General features: G+C 45.0%; 1 protein-coding gene across 1 annotated transcript in view; it reads left to right on the top strand.

Annotated features, from left to right (window-relative positions):
- The window catches only part of LOC139257543 (extended synaptotagmin-3-like), a 184,863-nt gene that overhangs the window by 139,496 nt on the left and 26,359 nt on the right, over window positions 1–19,008 (top strand). The window contains exons 12-16 of the mRNA XM_070874517.1: window positions 587–676; window positions 1,036–1,116; window positions 6,113–6,181; window positions 12,863–12,937; window positions 14,876–14,962. Coding sequence (XP_070730618.1) covers window positions 587–676; window positions 1,036–1,116; window positions 6,113–6,181; window positions 12,863–12,937; window positions 14,876–14,962 — 402 coding nt within the window. The remainder of the gene's footprint in view (window positions 1–586; window positions 677–1,035; window positions 1,117–6,112; window positions 6,182–12,862; window positions 12,938–14,875; window positions 14,963–19,008) is intronic.

Below are 19,008 nucleotides of genomic sequence, written 5' to 3' on the forward strand. Positions count from 1 at the left end.
GTATGGCAATTTTGAGTTTGATTTCTCTTTCTTTTGTGGCATCGGCTATCGACATGTGCATTTTAGAGAGAAATTTTAAGCTGGTAAAAAAAGTGACATTTGTGGAGTAACTTGGCAGAGTGGTTAGCATTAACAAATTCCTAATTTAGTTAAATTCAAGACTCCTCGTCAATGTTGATTTTATAATGTTTCCCTCAGAGGCGTCTGTTGGAAAGAAAGTAGCTCGAGTCTAGACTTGGGTCATTTATAGATAGAAAGGGAAGCAGATCAGTATGTTCAAATCATAATACTATTTAAAACTGTTGTTATTCATGAATCACTGACACTGCGTAATTCTGTTACGAAGAAAAGTTAATTTGCTTATAAGGAAGAACAATTAATCCATTTCCTTGGAAAACTCCCGAAAACCACTAGAAATGCATTGACAAATGATTGTTCAGGTATGTCGAGTAAAGGGACAAATTATTGATCCCATGGATGAGAGTTGGTCTGTCTTTAATTTAGATTCATTATATGCAGCACCTTGGTTTTATAGTTTCCTGCTCCCATTGCCTTTACTCACTTCAACATTCTGCTTGTTACACAGTGGTTTCCTCTGAGTGATGTGGAGCATGGGAAAGTACATCTAAAGCTTGAATGGCTGTCCTTGCTCACCGATCTAAAAGAAGAATCTATGGTATGTTTTGAACAGCATGGACACAAACTGAGAAAGTGGAAATTTTTCTGTGTAGCTCACTGTGAACAATGGCCATGGAGATCTACTAATATTCCTCCTAAACACAGTTAATTTCACTACATATAGCACATTGCGGAAATCTGCCCCAATATTACAATATCACTGCATGATTCGTAAATAATGTAAGAAAATGAAATATCGACATTTTAAGTAAATGTTAAAATTACAAAATGTGATGCATTGGATCAAAATTGAATAATGCCAATAATGATCCATGTTTTCAAGCCTGCATGTTAAAGGAATAAGGCTATAAAGTCATGTGAAAGAAAAAAATACTACTTTGCTTCTCTAATTAACAGGAATATACCCCGAAGCAGACTCTTTCAGGCCAATCAAATGCAGTACTGGTTGTTTATCTGGATAGTGCATATCATCTGCCCGTAAGTACATGATTATATATATTTACTTAAATGTAGAATCCAGAAGGAACGGCAATCTGAATATCAGTCTTCATTTACTTTAATTTGTAGAATAATTTATTTTAGATTCTAACATTAAAATAACTACTCACTAGGGCTAACTTATATCTACACCTAGTCCTTAGAAGTGATCAGAGTACGATCCATAATAAAGAAGTAATGTAACCTGGAGGGAATAATGATCATAAAATGCAATCTTTGATTAAATGTAAGAAGGCAGTCAGTAAGAATCACAGCTAAAATAGATCCCCTCCGCTCAGAAGTCTATTCCAAGTGTTAATTGTTCTCTCTGTAAGGAAGAACCATCTGATATTAGCCCATGGGGCCAAAATTGCCCCTCTCGATAAGGCCTCTGACCAGCACAGAATGGCCACCGACTCTCGGGAGAGGTGCCGCCATTTTAGAATTTGCCCTCCCGTTTTCCCGCTGCGGTGTGCACACGCCAACCCCTTACCGTCTGGAGGGGACTCCCTCGCGAAATTGCCCCTTACCTCAAATTTCCCCACAGGACGTCCCCGCCACTGGCCAGTGCCCACGACAGCTTTTGCTGTTGGTGCACTCTGTGAAATGGCGGCATGGCCACCCTTAAAGGGGAGGGCGCACTGCCGCGGCCACCATGTTATTTTTTTTGAACGACAATTATGCACCGGGTTTGGGCGGGCAGCCAACAGGCAGCCTGGCATCCCCTCTTGGGTGCCAGGCCGCTGGCCTCTGCCGAAACCCTCCCTGGTGGCCCAGTGGACCTTACTAAAATGAATGCAGAGTTCGCAGCGGCCCTCCCCTTTAACTGAAGGGGAGAGGCGTTGTGACGCGCCAGCGCGATGACTTCTGCGGACATTCCGCCCCGCTAGCGACAACCATTCCTCTTCGCTCCCACTTCTTCCCCCATGATGATTCACTTCCGCCCCGCTAGGGGGAAAAAAACCCCAAAGGAGCTATATTTCACCAGATAGGCTGCTGCATTCTTTGCAGCGGCCAGAGCTCTTTAAAAACCGTTTCCGGCGGAGGGCAATTTCTACCCCCAGAAATCTTAACCTGTGTCTCCTTTTCCTACTCTGACTGTTTAATTTAAAGTAATATTACAGATTACCATACCATTTACTATCTTCTATACCTCTATAAAAGCAACTCTCCGCTGCTTCCTTTTCATGCTGTAAAGCCCAGTTTTCCTCATAACTCAAAACTCTGACATGGAAACATAGAAACATAGAAAATAGTTGCAGGTGTAGGCCATTCGGCCCTTCGAGCCTGCACCGCAATTCAATGAGTTCATGGCTGAACATGCAACTTCAGCACCCCATTCCTGCTTTCTCGCCATACCCCTTGATCCCCCTAGTAGTAAGGACTACATCTAACTCCTTTTTGAATATATTTAGTGAATTAGCCTCAACAACTTTCTGTGCTAGAGAATTCCACAGGTTCACCACTCTCTGGGTGAAGAAGTTTCTCCTCATCTCGGTCCTAAATGGCTTACCCCTTATCCTTCGACTGTGACCCCTGGTTCTGGACTTCCCCAACATTGGGAACATTCTTCCTGCATCTAACCTGTCTAAACCCGTCAGAATTTTAAACGTTTCTATGAGATCCCCTCTCATTCTTCTGAACTCCAGTGAATACAAGCCCAGTTGATCCAGTCTTTCTTGATATGTCAGTCCCGCCATCCCGGGAATCAGTCTGGTGAACCTTCGCTGCACTCCCTCAATAACAAGAATGTCCTTCCTCAATTTAGGAGACCAAAACTCTACATAATACTCCAGGTGTGGCCTCACCAAGGCCCTGTACAATTGTAGTAACACCTCCCTGCCCCTGTGCTCCAATCCCCTCGCTATGAAGGCCAACATGCCATTTGCTTTCTTAACTGCCTGCTGTACCTGCATGCCAACCTTCAATGACTGATGTATCATGACACCCGGGTCTCGTTGCACCTCCCCTTTTCCTAATCTGTCACCATTCAGATAATAGTCTGTCTCTCTGTTTTTACCACTAAAGTGGATAACCTTACATTTATCCACATTATACTTCATCTGCCATGCATTTGCCCACTCACCTAACCTATCCAAGTCACTCTGCAGCCTCATAGCATCCTCTTCGCACTGCCACCCAACTTAGTGTCATCCGCAAATTTGGAGATACTACATTTAATCCCCTCGTCTAAATCATTAATGTACAATGTAAACAGCTGGGGCCCCAGCACAGAACCTTGTGGTACCCCACTAGTCACTGCCTGCCATTCTGAAAAGTACCCATTTACTCCTACTCTTTGCTTCCTGTCTGCCAACCAGTTCTCAATCCATGTCAGCACACTACCCCCAATCCCATGTGCTTTAACTTTGCACATTAATCTCTTGTGTGGGACCTTGTCGAAAGCCTTCTGAAAGTCCAAATATACCACATCAACTGGTTCTCCTTTGTCCACTCTACTGGAAACATCCTCAAAAAATTCCAGAAGGTTTGTCAAGCATGATTTCCCTTTCACAAATCCATGCTGACTTGGACCTATCATGTCACCTCTTTCCAAATACGCTGCTATGATATCCTTAATAATTGATTCCATCATTTTACCCATTACCGACTTCAGGCTGACCGGTCTATAATTCCCTGTTTTCTCTCTCCCTCCTTTTTTAAAAAGTCGGGTTACATTGGCTATCCTCCACTCCATAGGAACTGATCCAGAGTCTATGGAATGTTGGAAAATGACTGTCGATGCATCCGCTATTTCCAAGGCCACCTCCTTAAGTACTCTGGGATGCAGTCCATCAGGCCCTGGGGATTTATTGGCCTTCAATCCCATCAATTTCCCCAACACAATTTCCCGACTAATAAGGATTTCCCTCAGTTCCTCCTTCTTAGGAGACCCGCTGACCCCTTTTATATCCGGAAGGTTGTTTGTGTCCTCCTCAGTGAATAACGAACCAAAGTACTTGTTCAATTGGTCTGCCATTTCTTTGTTCCCCGTTATGACTTCCCCTGATTCTGACTGCAGGGGACCTACGTTTGTCTTTACTAACCTTTTTCTCTTTACATATCTATAGAAGCTTTTGCAGTCTGTTTTAATGTTCCCTGCAAGCTTCCTCTCGTACTCTATTTTCCCTGCCCTAATCAAACTCTTTGACCTCCTCTGCTGAGTTCTAAATTTCTCCCAGTCCCCGAGTTCGTTGCTATTACTGGCCAATTTATATGCCACTTCCTTGGCTTTAATACTATCCCTGATTTCCCTTGATAGCCACGGTTGAGCCACCTTCCCTTTTTTTATTTTTACGCCAGACAGGGATGTACAATTGTTGTAGTTCATCCATGCGGTCTCTAAATGTCTGTCATTGCCCATCCACTGTCAACCCCTTAAGTATCATTCGCCAATCTTTCCGAGCCAATTCACGCCTCATACCTTCAAAGTTACCCTTCTTTAAGTTCTGGACCATGGTCTCTGAATTAACTGTTTCATTCTCCATCCTAATGTAGAATTCCACCATATGATGGTCACTCTTCCCCAAGGGGCCTCTCACAACGAGATTGCTAATTAATCCTCTCTCATTACCAACACCCAGTCTAAGATGGCCTCCCCCCGTAGTTGGTTCCTCACCATATTGGTCTAGAAAACCATCCCTTATGCACTCCAGGAAATCCTCCTCCACCGTATTGCTTCCAGTTTGGTTAGCCCAATCTATATGCATATTAAAGTCACTCATGATAACTGCTGCACCTTTATTGCATGCACCCCTAATTTCCTGTTTGATGCCCTTCCCAACATCATTACTACTGTTTGGACATCTGTACACAACTCCCACTAATGTTTTTTGCCCTTTGGTGTTCTGCAGCTCTACCCATATAGATTCCACATCATCCAAGCTAATGTACTTCCTAACTATTGCATTAATCTCCTCTTTAACCAGCAATGCTACCCCACCTCCTTTTCCTTTTATTCTATCCTTCCAGAATGTTGACTACCCCTGGATGTTGAGTTCCCAGCCCTGATCATCCTGGAAGCACGTCTCTGTAATCCCAATCACAGCATATCTGTTAACATCTATTTGTACAGTTAATTCATCCACCTTATTACGGATACTCCTTGCATTAAGACACAAAGCCTTCAGACTTATTTTTTTAACACCCTTTGTCCTTTTAGAATTATGATCTAGTGTGGCCCTTTTTGTTTCTTGCCTTTGTTGACTCGGCCTTCCACTCTTGCTTTTTACCTTTCTACCATCTGTTTCTGACTCCATATTACTTCGCCCTGTTTCGCTGCATAGGTTCCCATCCCCCTACCATATTAGTTTAAACACTCCAGAACTGCATTAGCAAATGTTACCCCCAGAACATCAGTTCCAGTCCTGCCCAAGTACAGGTCCCACTTCCCCCAGAACTGGTTCCAATGTCCCAGGAATTTTAATCCCTCCCTCTTGCACCACTGCTCAAGCCACGTATTTATTCTAACTATCCTGCTCCCTCTACTCTGATTAGCACGTGGCACTGGTAGCAATCCAGAGATTACTACCTTTGAGGTCGTACTTTTTAATTTAACTCCTAGCTCCCTAAATTCAGCTTATATGACCTCTTGCCACTTCTTACCGATGTTGTTGGTACCTACATGTACCACGACATTTGGCTGTTCACCCTCCCTCTCCAGAATGCTCTGCAGCCGCTCCGAGACATCCTTGACCCTTGCACCAGGGAGGCAACATACCATCCTGGAGTCTCGGTTGCGGCCGCAGAAACTCCTATCTATTCCCCTTACAATAGAGTCCCCTATCACTATAGCTCTCCCACACTTTTTCCCGCCCTTCTGTGCAGCAGAGCCACCCATGGGACGCTTGGGATGAGCCTGTGGCTTTGCTGTGCATTGTTGTAAATTGTTGTTCAATTCCTCAATGAATTAGTAAAGCGTAGTCTAACTGGAAACTGTTTTGATTTCCTTGTATAAATGTAACATGAAAGTACCTGTAATCTATTTTTCTCCAAGAAAAATCCATTTGAATATACCAACAATGAGTACAGTATGAAGAAAAAGAACAAACCAAAGTACATCAAGGTAATTTTGTAGTATTACATTAACTCTATTATCTGAATGGTGACAGCTTAGGAAAAGGGGAGGTGCAATGAGACCTGGGTGTCATGGTACATCAGACATTGAAGGTTGGCATGCAGGTACAGCAGGCAGTTAAGAAAGCAAATGGCATGTTGGCCTTCATAGCGAGGGGATTTGAGTACAGGGACAGGGAGGTGTTACTACAGTTGTACAGGGCCTTGGTGAGGCCACACCTGGAGTATTGTTGTACAGTTTTGGTCTCCTAACTAGAGGAAGCACATTCTTGCTATTGAGGGAGTGCAGCGAAGGTTCACCAGACTGATTCCCGGGATGGCAGGACTGATATATCAAGAAAGACTGGATCAACTGGGCTTGTATTCACTTGAGTTCAGAAGAATGAGAGGGGATCTCATAGAAACGTTTAAAATTCTGACGGGTTTAAACAGGTTAGATGCAGGAAGAATGTTTCCAATGTTGGGGAAGTCCAGAACCAGGGGTCACAGTTTAAGGATAAGGGGTAAGCCATTTAGGACCAAGATGAGGAGAAACTTCTTCACCCAGAGAGTGGTGAACCTGTGGAATTCTCTACCACAGAAAGTGGTTGAGGCCAATTCACTAAATATATTCAAAAAGGAGTTAGATGTGGTCCTTACTACTAGGGGGATCAAGGGGTATGGCGAGAAAGCAAGAATGGGGTACTGAAGTTGCATGTTCAGCCATGAACTCATTGAATTGCGGTGCAGGCTCGAAGGGCCGAATGGCCTACTCCTGCACCTAGTTTCTATGTTTCTATGTATAATCATATTAAACCCAAAACCATTAGCTCAATGTAGAGATCTATTGTAAACTTATAAAGCAGCGCTGCCAGACACGAGACCACTAACACCCCCAATGCTTTCAGATCCTTGACCTTTTCCTTCCCACAACTTGACAGACCCCAGGACTACACTAGCAAGCCGTACCTCACATTGCATCCCTCTGTTGTGCCAAACCCCAATTTCCCCCTTCCCTTGTCCTGCCAAACTGCAGGACACCTCCCCATGCTGCCAAAATCCAGCCCCCGCACTACACTCATGCCAAGCCCTTATTCCGGTACTCCCAGGTCCAAGTCCCTTCCCCCAGCAGCTACCAAAACCGGGGCTACCCCTCTGGAGCTACTAAACCCTATAATGTCTTCCTAGAATTGTTGAACACTTACTTCCAACCTGGGACATCTTGCACATCAGCTTGCTGTGTATCCTCAGCTTTAAACAAATGTCTTCTATGCAAGATACAGCCATGACACTTTCATTATGTGGTAGTCCATTATGCCAGCATTTTTCGATTATGAAGAAAAACTGACGGGGATGATTCTTGGGAGACCAGAGTTAACCTTTGCATCCATGTAATTGGCTTCACTGAGAAGGGCCAAAACAGCCAAGGAGTGCTTTGAGCTGGAAGCTTGAGCAGCTGTTTTCAATTTTACATGTGCCACCTGAAAGAAAAGTGTGCAATCCAGTTTTGGCACAATGAAAGACTGAGTCCAAAAGGGTAATGGTTTCATGTAATATCTTGAAATAATACATCTTTCAGGGGGAGGTAGTTCCTAACCTAGGTTCCTTATACTTGGCTGCATTGAGGATGAAGTTAGCAGAAGGTGGCCCATCAATGACCGCACAAACCTAAGTGTTGTGTATCTGTAAAGCATGCACTCCCCATGTTCCACCACCAGGGAGCGCATCCCCTGAAGTCCCAAGGAATCCCAGCATCACTTGGTAGCACTATATATAAACCGGCCCCTAAGGCCTGTTCCTCACGCTGGAGTATCTTAATAAAGACTGAGGTCACTGTTACTTTAACCTCCCTGTGTGCAGTCTCATCTGTGTCAGGAACACAATAACTAGCGATGAGTATACGAATCCAACGCAAAGATGCAGCAAACTGTGGGCATCCTGGAGAAGTTCTCGGAGGGTGAGGACCAGGAAGCCTATGTCGAACGGCTAGACCAGTATTTTGTAGCCAATGAGCTGGACGGAGAAGGAAGCGCTGCAAAAAGGAGAGCGGTCCTCCTCACAGTCTGCGGGGCACCGACCTACAGCCTCATGAAGAATCTTCTGGTTCCGGTGAAACCCACAGATAAGTCATATGAAGAGCTGTGTACACTGGTTCAGGAGCATCTTAACTCGAGGGAGAGCGTGCTGATGGCGAGATATCGGTTCTGCATGTGCCGGCGATCTGAAGGTCAGGAAGTGGCGAGCTACATCGACTTGCAGGACAATGTGAGTTTGATGGCTACCTGAAGCAGATGCTCAGAGACTTTTTTGTACTGGGCATTGGCCACGAGACCATCCTACGAAAACTTTTGACTCAGTAAGGCCATTGCAATAGCACAGGCGTTTATGTCCACCAGTGATAACACCAAACAAATCTCTCAGGACACAAGTGCTAGCAATGTTCATAAATTAACTGGAACTGTGTTTGCGAGCAGAAATGTGCAGGGCATAAACCACGAGTCTGCAGGCCTCAGGTGACCCAGATGACTCGGAGTCCGCAACAAAGGATAAATGCAAGGCAATTCACACTTTGTGGGCGTTGTGGAGGCTTGCATTCAGCCTATTCATGTCGCTTCAAAGGGTATGTTTGCAAGAACTGTGGAACAATGGGGGACCTCCAACGAACTTGCAGATGAGCTGCAAGCTCTGCAAAACCTGCTAACCACCATGTGGCAGGTGGATCAAAGCAATTTTGAGCCTCGGAGAGAGGAGGCAGATGCTGAAGCACACTGGGTGCACACATTTTCGACGAAATGTCCACCTATAATGCTAAATGTAAAATTGAATGGCTTACTCGTAGCCATGGAACTGGACACTGAGTAAAAAGATGTTTGAGAGACTGTGGTGCAACAAGGCACTCAGACCAGCCCTGAGCCCCATCCACACGAAACTGAGAACGTACACCAAAGAGCTCATCACTGTCCTGGGCAGCGCCATAGTCAAGGTCACCTATGAGGGCACGGTGCACGAACTGCCACTCTGGATTGTCCCGGGTGATAGCCCCACACTGCTTGGAAGGAGCTGGCTGGGCAAAATCCGTTGGAACTGGGATGACATCCAAGCACTATCACATGTCGATGAGGCCTCATGTACCCAGGTTCTTAACAAATTTCCGTCCCTTTTTGAGCCAGGCATTGGAAACTTTTCCGGAGCAAAGGTGCGGATCCACTTGGTCCGAGAGGCACAACCCATTCACCACAAGGCGCGAGCGGTACCTCACATGATGGCTGCAAAGTGAGGGCATAATTTCCCCAGTGGAATTCAGCAAGTGGGCCAGCCCGATTGTTCCAGTATTCAAAAGTGATGGCACGGTCAGGATTTGCGGCGATTATAAAGTAACTATTAATCGTTTCTCGCTACAGGACCAATACCCGCCACCTAAGGCAGATGACCTATTTGCGACGCTGGCAGGAGGCAAGACGTTCACCAAGCTCGACCTGACTTCGGCCTACATGATGCAGGAACTGGAGGAGTCTTCGAAAGGCCTCACCTGCATCAACACGCACAAGGGACTGTTCATCTACAACAGATGCCCATTTGGAATTCGGTCGGCTGCAGCGATCTTCCAGAGAAACATGGAGAGCCTCCTCAAGTCGGTACCACGTACAGTGGTTTTTCAGGACGACATATTGGTCACGGGTCGGGACACTGTCAAACACCTACAAAACCTGGAGGAGATCCTCCAGCGACTGGGTCGTGTAGGGCTGCGGCTGAAGAGGTCAAAATGCGTCTTCATGGCAACAGAAGTGGAGTTTTTGGGGAGAAAGATCGCGGCGGACGGCATTCGGCCCACAGACGCCAAGACAGAGGCTATCAGGAACACGCCCAGGCCACACAACGTCATGGAGCTGCGGTCGTTCCTGGGACTCCTCAACTATTTTGGTAACTCCCTAGCGGGGTTAAGCACCCTCTTAGAGCCCCTACATGAGTTATTGTGTAAAGGAGACAACTGGGTATGGGGAAAAATACAAGTAATTGCTTTTGAGAAAGCCAGAAACATTTTATGTTCCAACAAGCTGCTTGTATTGTATAACCCATGTAAAAGACTTGTGCTAGCATGTGATGCATCGTCGTACGGAGTCGGGTGTGTATTACAACAAGCTAACATTGTGGGGAAGTTGCAACCTGTCGCTTATGCATCCGGGAGCTTGTCTAAGTCTGAGAGGGCCGACAGCATGATTGAGAAAGAGGCATTAGCGTGTGTGTGTTCGGGGTAAAGAAAATGCATCAGTACCTGTTTGGCCTCAAATTTGAGCTGGAAACCGATCACAAGCCCCTCATATCCCTGTTCGCTGAAAACAAGGGGATAAATACTAATGCCTCAGCCCGCATACAGACATGGGCACTCGCACTATCGGTGTATAACTATACAATCTGCCACTGGCCAAGCACCGAGAACTGTGCAGATGCTCTCAGTAGGCTTCCATTGCCCACCACGGAGGTGGAAATGGCGCAGCCTGCAAACTTGTTGATGGTGGAGCAGCCTGCAGACTTGTTGATGGTCATGGAAGCTTTTGAAAATGATAAATGACCTGTCACGGCCCGCCAGATTAGGACTTGGACCAGCCAAGATCCTCTGCTGTCCCTAGAAATAAACTGTGTATTGCATGGGAGCTGGGCCAGCATCCCCATTGAAATGCAAGAGCTAATCAAGCCGTTCCAGCGGCGAAAGGACGAGCTGTCCATTCAGGCAGACTGCCTGTTGTGGGGTAACCGCGTAGTGCTACCCAAAAAGAGCAGGGAGACATTCATCTCGGATCGCCACAGCACACACCCGGGTATAGTAATGATGAAAGTCATAGCCAGATCCCATGTGTCATGGCCCAGTATCGACTCTGACTTAGAGTCCTGTGTACTGCAATGCCGCGCGTGTGCTCAGTTGAGCAATGCGCCCAGAGAGTGACAACGGGCCATGTTTCACCAGTGCCGAATTTAAAGAATTCATGACCCGCAATGGGATCAAGCATGTCACCTCGGCCCCGATTAAACCAGCCTCCAGGGGCAGGCATAGCGGGCAGTACAAACAATGAAACTGAGCCCTAAACGAGTCATAGAACGCTCACTCCAAACCCGCCTGTCCCGAGTACTGCTCAGCTACCGCACGAGACCCCACTCGCTCACAACGGTGCCCCCGGCTGAGCTACTCATGAAAAGGACACTTAAAACCAGACTCTCGCTGGTTCACCCCAACCTGCATGATCAGGTAGAGAGCAGGTGGCAGCAACAAAATGTAAATGATGGTCGTGCCACTGTGTCACGGGAAATTGATCTGAAATACCCTGTGTATGTGCTAAACTATGGACATGGTCCCAAGTGGATCGCGGGCACGTTGATAGCTAAAGAAGGGAGTAGGGTGTTTTTATTCAAACTAGACAGTGGACAAATTTGCAGAAAGCACCTGGACCAAACGAGGCTGCGGTTCACAGACTGCCCTGAACAACCCACAGCAGACACCACCTTTTTCGAGCCCACAACACACACCCAAAGGATCAACGACACCACCCCGGACCAGGAAATCGAACCCATCACGCCCAACAGCCCAGCAAGGCCAGGCTCACCCAGAAACCCTGCAGGGCCAACAACACGCCAGCCCAGCGAGGGCACAACCAGCACACCAGAACAGACATTTGTACTGGGGCGGTCCACCAGGGAAAGAAAGGCTCCCGACCGCCTCACCTTGTAAATAGTTTTCACTTTGACTTTGCGGGAGGAAGTGATGTTGTGTATCTGTAAAGCATGCACTCCCATGTTCCACCACCAGGGAGCGCATCCCCTGAAGTCCCAAGGGATCCCAGCATCCCTTGGGAGCACTGTATATAAACCGGCCCCTAAGCCCTGTTCCTCACTCTGGAGTGTCTTACTAAAGACTGAGGTCACTGTTACTTTAAACTCCCTGTGTGCAGTCTCATCTGTGTTAGGAACACAATACTAAGTGAATGTATTGACTATGTCGGTAACTTCCTTCAATGCAGCTAATACCTGTGCTTTTATTGGAAAGTGGGCTCCAGCCTCACATAGGGTCATCCTCCTTTGGTCCACCTCCTGGAACAGCATCCTCAGCATCAAAGGGACAGTGTTGCCCACATTGCTCCACTGTACCATCGTGGACAATTAGTGCTCTTTTCTATCTACCACATCCCTCCCTCTTTAATGATGAGCTACAATTCTTAAAGAGCTGCTGCCTCGCAGAATTCTCCGCTCCCTAGCGAACTATGCTACAAACCAACCTCTTTGGACAAACCTTTCATGTGCTAGTGGCCTTTTTAAATTAGGGGAAAGGACTCTTGATGGAAATCTTGGCTCAGCTCGCAAGACCCACCCTCTCAGTTGCCAGCCTTGGTGGGCCAGTTCAACATTATTTTTGCCAGACGTGGAAAATCAGCAATATTTATGTTTGTTTAAACTATAGGAATATTTGTCATCGATAAGTGGACTAAAAGCATTTTATGATCTTGGGAGACAACAGCTAAGTGAATGATATCATCACCTAAAGGTTATACTGTCAAAAACAATAACATCAAAAGAAATCTAATTCTGAGCTGGGTAATGAGTAGCAGTAAGTCATTGATAGCTGTTATAGTAATTAAACATTGTTCATACAAATGTATCAGCATGTTTTCAGTGAATGATTATGCTGTTTTTACATTCACAGTCGATAAAGAAAGCCAATTTGGAACCTAGCTGCTCTGTTCAGCTTGTTGTAGAAAACAATAAGCAAGAAAGCAAGGTATGAGTTGTCCATATTCAAAGCTGTGTGTTTGTGTATAACTGTCCTTTAGGGAAATGGCCCAGAATTTACAGTTGTAATGTTAGTGAAACTGTTCGCATTCGCCATCATTACTCTATAAAACTGACAGCAACTTCAGGCGTTTGACCATGCATGCTGTTAAATACCGAAATCCAGAAGATGCTGTTGGTGACATCCTGCTGCTCCACAGAATATGCGGTTGCAGATGCAATCAACTCAGAATCGGTGATTTGACTTGAACATCAACTGTATAAACCATTGAAAAAGTTAAACCTTATTGAGTGAAGTGTAACTGAGTTTTTAAACAGCGTTCTATGTCATAATTACTGCTGCACAACCTCTCTAGCCCTGAAAAACTAATTCCATGATAAAAATTCCATAGATTTTTAAAAAATGTTTTATTTTTTAAAGTTTGTTTATGATATTTCAGCTTCTATCTTAATCCCATGTGTATGTTTCAATCTTCATTTCGCTTTCTGTAAAATGACTAAAAAATGAATGACATAACCTGCTTTTTACTTCCTGGTTTGATATCTGAGAATTCTTCAATGTGATTGGCTGCTCAGCCCGCTTGATGATATCACTGAAGGATGCCACAGATCCCCTATAGGTACCAGATGGAAAATCATGTCAGTAAAAGGGAAATCGACACCACAGAGCTCGCTAAATATTTGTGGACAGCAACAGAGCTCGCTAAATATTTGTGGACAGCATCAAGGTCAGCGGTGAGCGCCGGCATTTCACCGCTGACTGCAAAATCTGGGCCAAATCAAATTGCATGTGTTGAATTTCTCAGTACATTTTTAGTTACAGTGAAGCTTAACAGCAGAATCACTTCTACGTTGGATAAAACCGGAGTAAAATCAGCAGAACGGCCATGCCGCCTGCCCAAAGCCGATAACGAGGCCCAAACCAGAAAATGGTTCAGACCTACATTAAATTCTGCTGGCGAGTTGTGGGCACCAAACAGGCACCACGCTGCAGTTAGCTAGTTGTAAATGGGCAGGAAATCAGCCAGCTCCCACAATGAGCCGGATGACAAGTTGGATTGGCGGAGAGAGGGAGATCCCAGGGCAGGCCTCACATGGGTCAGCAACAGGCGGGAGGTTTTTTTTGTAGGCTCAGCACTCCTGTTCCTCCTAGCCCCACAATAATTTCTTTGGCTGTTTTTTGAGCAGTCGCCAAGCGATTCCTTTATGTCTGGTGGTTATACTTCTCAACACCTCGTACAAATGGGCCGACCAGTGAAGGAAATCTGTATGCATATTTAAGCAGCCTTCTGGAAACAGGCATCCATGCTGCTTGCCCCTTTACTGGCCCACATTGCTCTGCGATTTTCAACTGCCAGCTGCCCGAGGAGTGTTTGAGAGGGTATTTGTTTTTGCTATCAAAAATGAGTTGCTTTTGTGATGCTCTCGGGTTTAAAATCATTGTGTAGTCCTGGGAGGCAGCCTAATTATCACCACTTACAGCAGCCAGTCACCTTGACTGTGCAATCAGGGCAATAAAATGAAAAACTGCAATTTTCATTCATAGGATGTGGGCGTCGCTGGCAAGGCCAGCATTTATTTTATGTCCTTAATTGCCCTTAAGGAGGATAAATGGAAGTACATATCTGTAGCCTGTGTTTAAAAAAACATGTTTTCAGGGAGTTCAGAAATTGTGGTGTAATGTCAAACAATTTATGCATTGATCTAACTATTAAAACCTGATCATTTCAAAGATTGCGGGAGACTTGTATTTTATTAAGTGTATCACCAAGAGACCACTTCTTCACATGAAGGGAATTCCTTCTTTGCCAGTAAGAAATTCGTGACAACAGTTAGCATTTTAATTAAAGAAGTCAGTTGACTAATTTTTAAAAGTTATCAGCATTGTGAAGGACAATATACCTAACGAGCAATTTTGGATTCACAGATTTGCTACAATACCAGTGCACCAATCTGGGAACAAGCATTTACATTCTTCATCAAAAATGTTCATTCCGAGGAGCTAAACATAGAGGTAAAGTACAATGTTATATATAAAGCTGCAATCAGAAATTGGATTGGAATAAAGCAATGACAGTATTGTATAGAATAAATTCAGGCTTCTTTTCAGTACCAAAATGCATGAGGAAGTGCAGATTTTGAAAGCACTTTAAGGAAACCCCAAAACATGTAAATCTAGCAATTGGTACACTCTGCTTGGACTTACTAAGGCCCTAATATGGCGGGCAGGAAGCTTGCGCACACTTCTGGCCCAGAGTGCGCCATTCGCCATATTGGATAAGGACAAAACAGAGGCGCCTTTTATCCATGACTGAAACAGATGTTAGGACTCATATTGGCATATAGCAAAGGGCCTAACGGTTATTTCAAGTGCCCTTCTGTAAGATTGCTTTGCCCTAAGGCAGTCCGAGAAACCAGCCCGAGGTATCGCATGCAACAAAGAAGATAGGTACCTTACATGAATGTGGAGATGGGATGAGCAGGAGTGCACCACACGACCCTATCACCAGTCCCAAACCTCCCCTTCCATTGCCTCTTTACTCTCGATCCAGCTCCCATCACCGACAACACGTTGCAGCGGACCACAATTGGAGTCCTCTTTACTGGCTAGCTCTTCCTTTGCCAGCAACATTGAAATAAGGCTCAAGGCCCAATATTTGGAGAGCCACGAGCCTCACCATTCAGGTGCATGGGATGCAAACTATGCCTCCCCAAGTAACCAAAAATAGTTGTAGCCCAATTTCTAGGCTGTAAAATGTGACCTGTATAAACATTTGGCCATGAAAGATTATCCTGAATGAAATATTGCATGAAATGTAACTGGATTTAGTTGTCTGAAGCAGTTCAGCCTGCTCCATTTAGAAGTCAAGGATTTACGTTGGGAAGTAGAAAATCTGCAGATATTACCTTGCCACCTTACTGGCTTTAGAATGTGTTGCTGCAGGCAAATGTTATAAATCTTCTTCCTTCGTCAAACAGTGAAGAGGTACATGCTCAGAACTAGCAATATTTATATATTGAAAGACATTTCCTACTTTAGAAATTTAGAATCCAGCAGAGGAGGACAAAATGTTTAATGAGGAGGGGGAAAATAGAGTATGAGAGGAAGCTTGCTGGGAACATAAAAACTGACTGCAAAAGCTTCTATAGATATGTGAAGAGAAAGAGATTAGTAAAGACAAACATAGGTCCCTTGCAGTCAGAATCAGGTGAATTTATAATGGGAACAGAAAAATGGCAGACCAATTGAACAAATACTTTGGTTCTGTCTTCACTAAGGAAGACACAGATAATGTTCCGGAAATATTAGGGGACAGAGGATCTAGTGAGAAGGAAATCCTTATTAGTCAAGAAATTGTGTTAGGGAAATTGATGGGATTGAAGGTCGATAAATCACCAGGGCCTGATAGTCTGCATCCCAGAGTACTTAAGGAAGTGGCCCTAGAAATAGTGGATGCATTGGTGTTCATTTTCCAACAGTCTTATCGACTCTGGATCAGTTCCTATGGATGGGAGGGTAGCTAATGTAATCCCACTTTTAAAAAAAGGAGGGAGAGAGAAAACGGGGAATTATAGACCAGTTAGCCTGACATTGGTAGTGGGGAAAATGTTGGAATCAATTATTAAAGATGAAATAGCAGCGTATTTGGAAAGCAGCGACAGGATTGGTCCAAGTCAGCATGGATTTATGAAAGGGAAATCATGCTTGACAAATCTTCTAGAATTTTTTGAGGATGTAACTAGAAGAGTGGACAAGGGAGAACCAGTGGATGTGGTGGACTTTCAAAAAGCTTTTGACAAGGTCCCACACAAGAGATTGTTGTACAAAATCACAACACATGGTATTGGGGGTAATATACTGACGTGGATAGAGAACTGGTTGGCAGACAGGAAGCAGAGAGTTGGAATAAATGGGTCCTCTTCAGAATGGCAGGCAGTGATTAGTGGAGTGCCGCAGAGCTCAGTGCTGGGACCCCAGCTATTTACAATATACATTAATGATTTAGATGAAGGAATTGAATGTAATATCTCCAAGTTTGCAAATGACACTAAGCTGGGTGGCGGTGTGGGCTGTGAGGAGGACGCTAAGAGGCTGCAGGGTGACTTGGATAAGTTAGGTGAGTGGACAAAGGCATGGCAGATGCAGTATAATGTGGATAAATGTGAGGTTATCCACTTTGGTGGCAAAAACGTGAAGGCAGAATATTATCTGAATAGCGGCAGATTAGGAAAAGGGGAGGTGCAACGAGACCTGGGTGTTATGGCACATCAGTCATTGAAAGTTGGCATGCAGGTACAGCAGGCGGTGAAGAAGGCAAATGGTATGTTGGCCTTCATAGCTAGGGGATTTGAGTATAGGAGCAGGGCGGTCATACTGCAGTTGTATAGGGCCTTGGTGAGGCCTCACCTGGAATATTGTGTTCAGTTTTGTTTTCCTAATCTGAGGAAGGATGTTCTTGCTATTGAGGGAATGCAGCGAAGGTTCACCAGACTGATTCCCGGGATGGCAGGTCTGATATATGAGGAGAGACTGGATAGACTGGGCCTGTATTCACTGGAGTTTAGAAGAATGAGAGGGAATCTCATAGGAACATATAAAATTCTGACGGGACTGGACAGGTTAGATGCAGGAAGAATGGGGAAGTCCAGAACCAGGGGTCACAGTCTAAGGATAAGGGGTAAGCCATTTAAGACCGAGATGAGGAGAAACTTCTTCACTGAGTTGTGAACCTGTGGGGTTCTCTACCACAGAGAGTTGTTGATGCCCGTTCATTAGATATATTCAAGAGGGAGTTAGATATGGCGCTTATGGCTAAAGGGATCAAGGGGTATGGAGAGAAAGCAGGAATGGGGTACCGAGGTGAATGAACAACCATGATCTTATTGAATGGTGGTGCAGGCTCGAAGGGCTGAAAGGCCTACTCCTGCACCTATTTTCTATCTTACTGGGTTTTTAGTCAAATTTATTAATAGAAAAGACTAACAAGAGAAGGCCATTTATCCCATTACGTTGTTTCCTTGCACAGATCATGACACATGCCACTGTTAACGGGCTATATTACATTTCTTACTGAAGCTTTTAAATACATTTTCTCCCTAGTCTCAAAGGCAATCAACTGAAATCTAGCTGTCTAACTTGTATCAACATAAAAACATAGAAAGTAGGTGCAGGAGTAGGCTATTCGGCCCTTTGAGCCTGCACCACCATTCAATATGATAATGGCTGATCATGAAACTTCAGTACCCCATTCCTGCTGTCTCACCATATCCCCTGATCCCTTTAGTCGTAAGGCCACATCTAACTCCCTTTTGAATATCTAATGAATTGGCCTCAATAACATTGTGTGGTAGAGAATTCCACAGGTTCACAATTCTGAGTGAAGAAGTTTCTCCTCATCTCGGTCCTAAATGGTTTACCCCTTATCCTTAGACTGTGACCCCTCGTTCTGGACCTCCCCAACATCGGGAACATTCTTCCTGCATCTAACGTGTCCAATCCCTTCAGAATTTTATATGTTCCTATGAGATCCCCTCTCATTCTTCTAAATTCCAGTGAATATAAGCCTAGTCGATCCAGTCATTCTTCATATGTCAGTCGTGCCATCCCGGGAATCAGTCTGGTGAACCTTCGCTGCACTCCCTCAATAGCAAGAATGACCACCCTCAGATTGGAGACCAAAACTGCACGCAATACTCAAGGTGTGATCGCACCAACGCCCTGTACAACTGCAATAAGATCTCCCTGCTCCTATATGCAAATCCCCTTGCTATGAAGGCCAGCATGCCATTTGCCGCCTTTACTGCCTGCTGTACCTGCATGCCTACCTTCAATAACTGATGTACCATGACACTCGGGTCTCGTTGCATCTCCCCTTTTACTAACCTGTCACCATTCAGATAATATTCTGCCTTCCTGTTTTTGCAACCAAAGTGGATAATCTCACATTTATCCACATTATACTGCATCTGCCATGCATTTGCCCATTCACCTTACCAGTCCAAGTCACCCTGCAGCCTCCTACCATCCTCCTCGCAGCTTGCACTGCCACCCAGCTTAGT

This window comes from Pristiophorus japonicus, chromosome 3 (assembly GCF_044704955.1).
Source record: "Pristiophorus japonicus isolate sPriJap1 chromosome 3, sPriJap1.hap1, whole genome shotgun sequence".
NCBI lineage: Eukaryota > Metazoa > Chordata > Chondrichthyes > Pristiophoridae > Pristiophorus > Pristiophorus japonicus.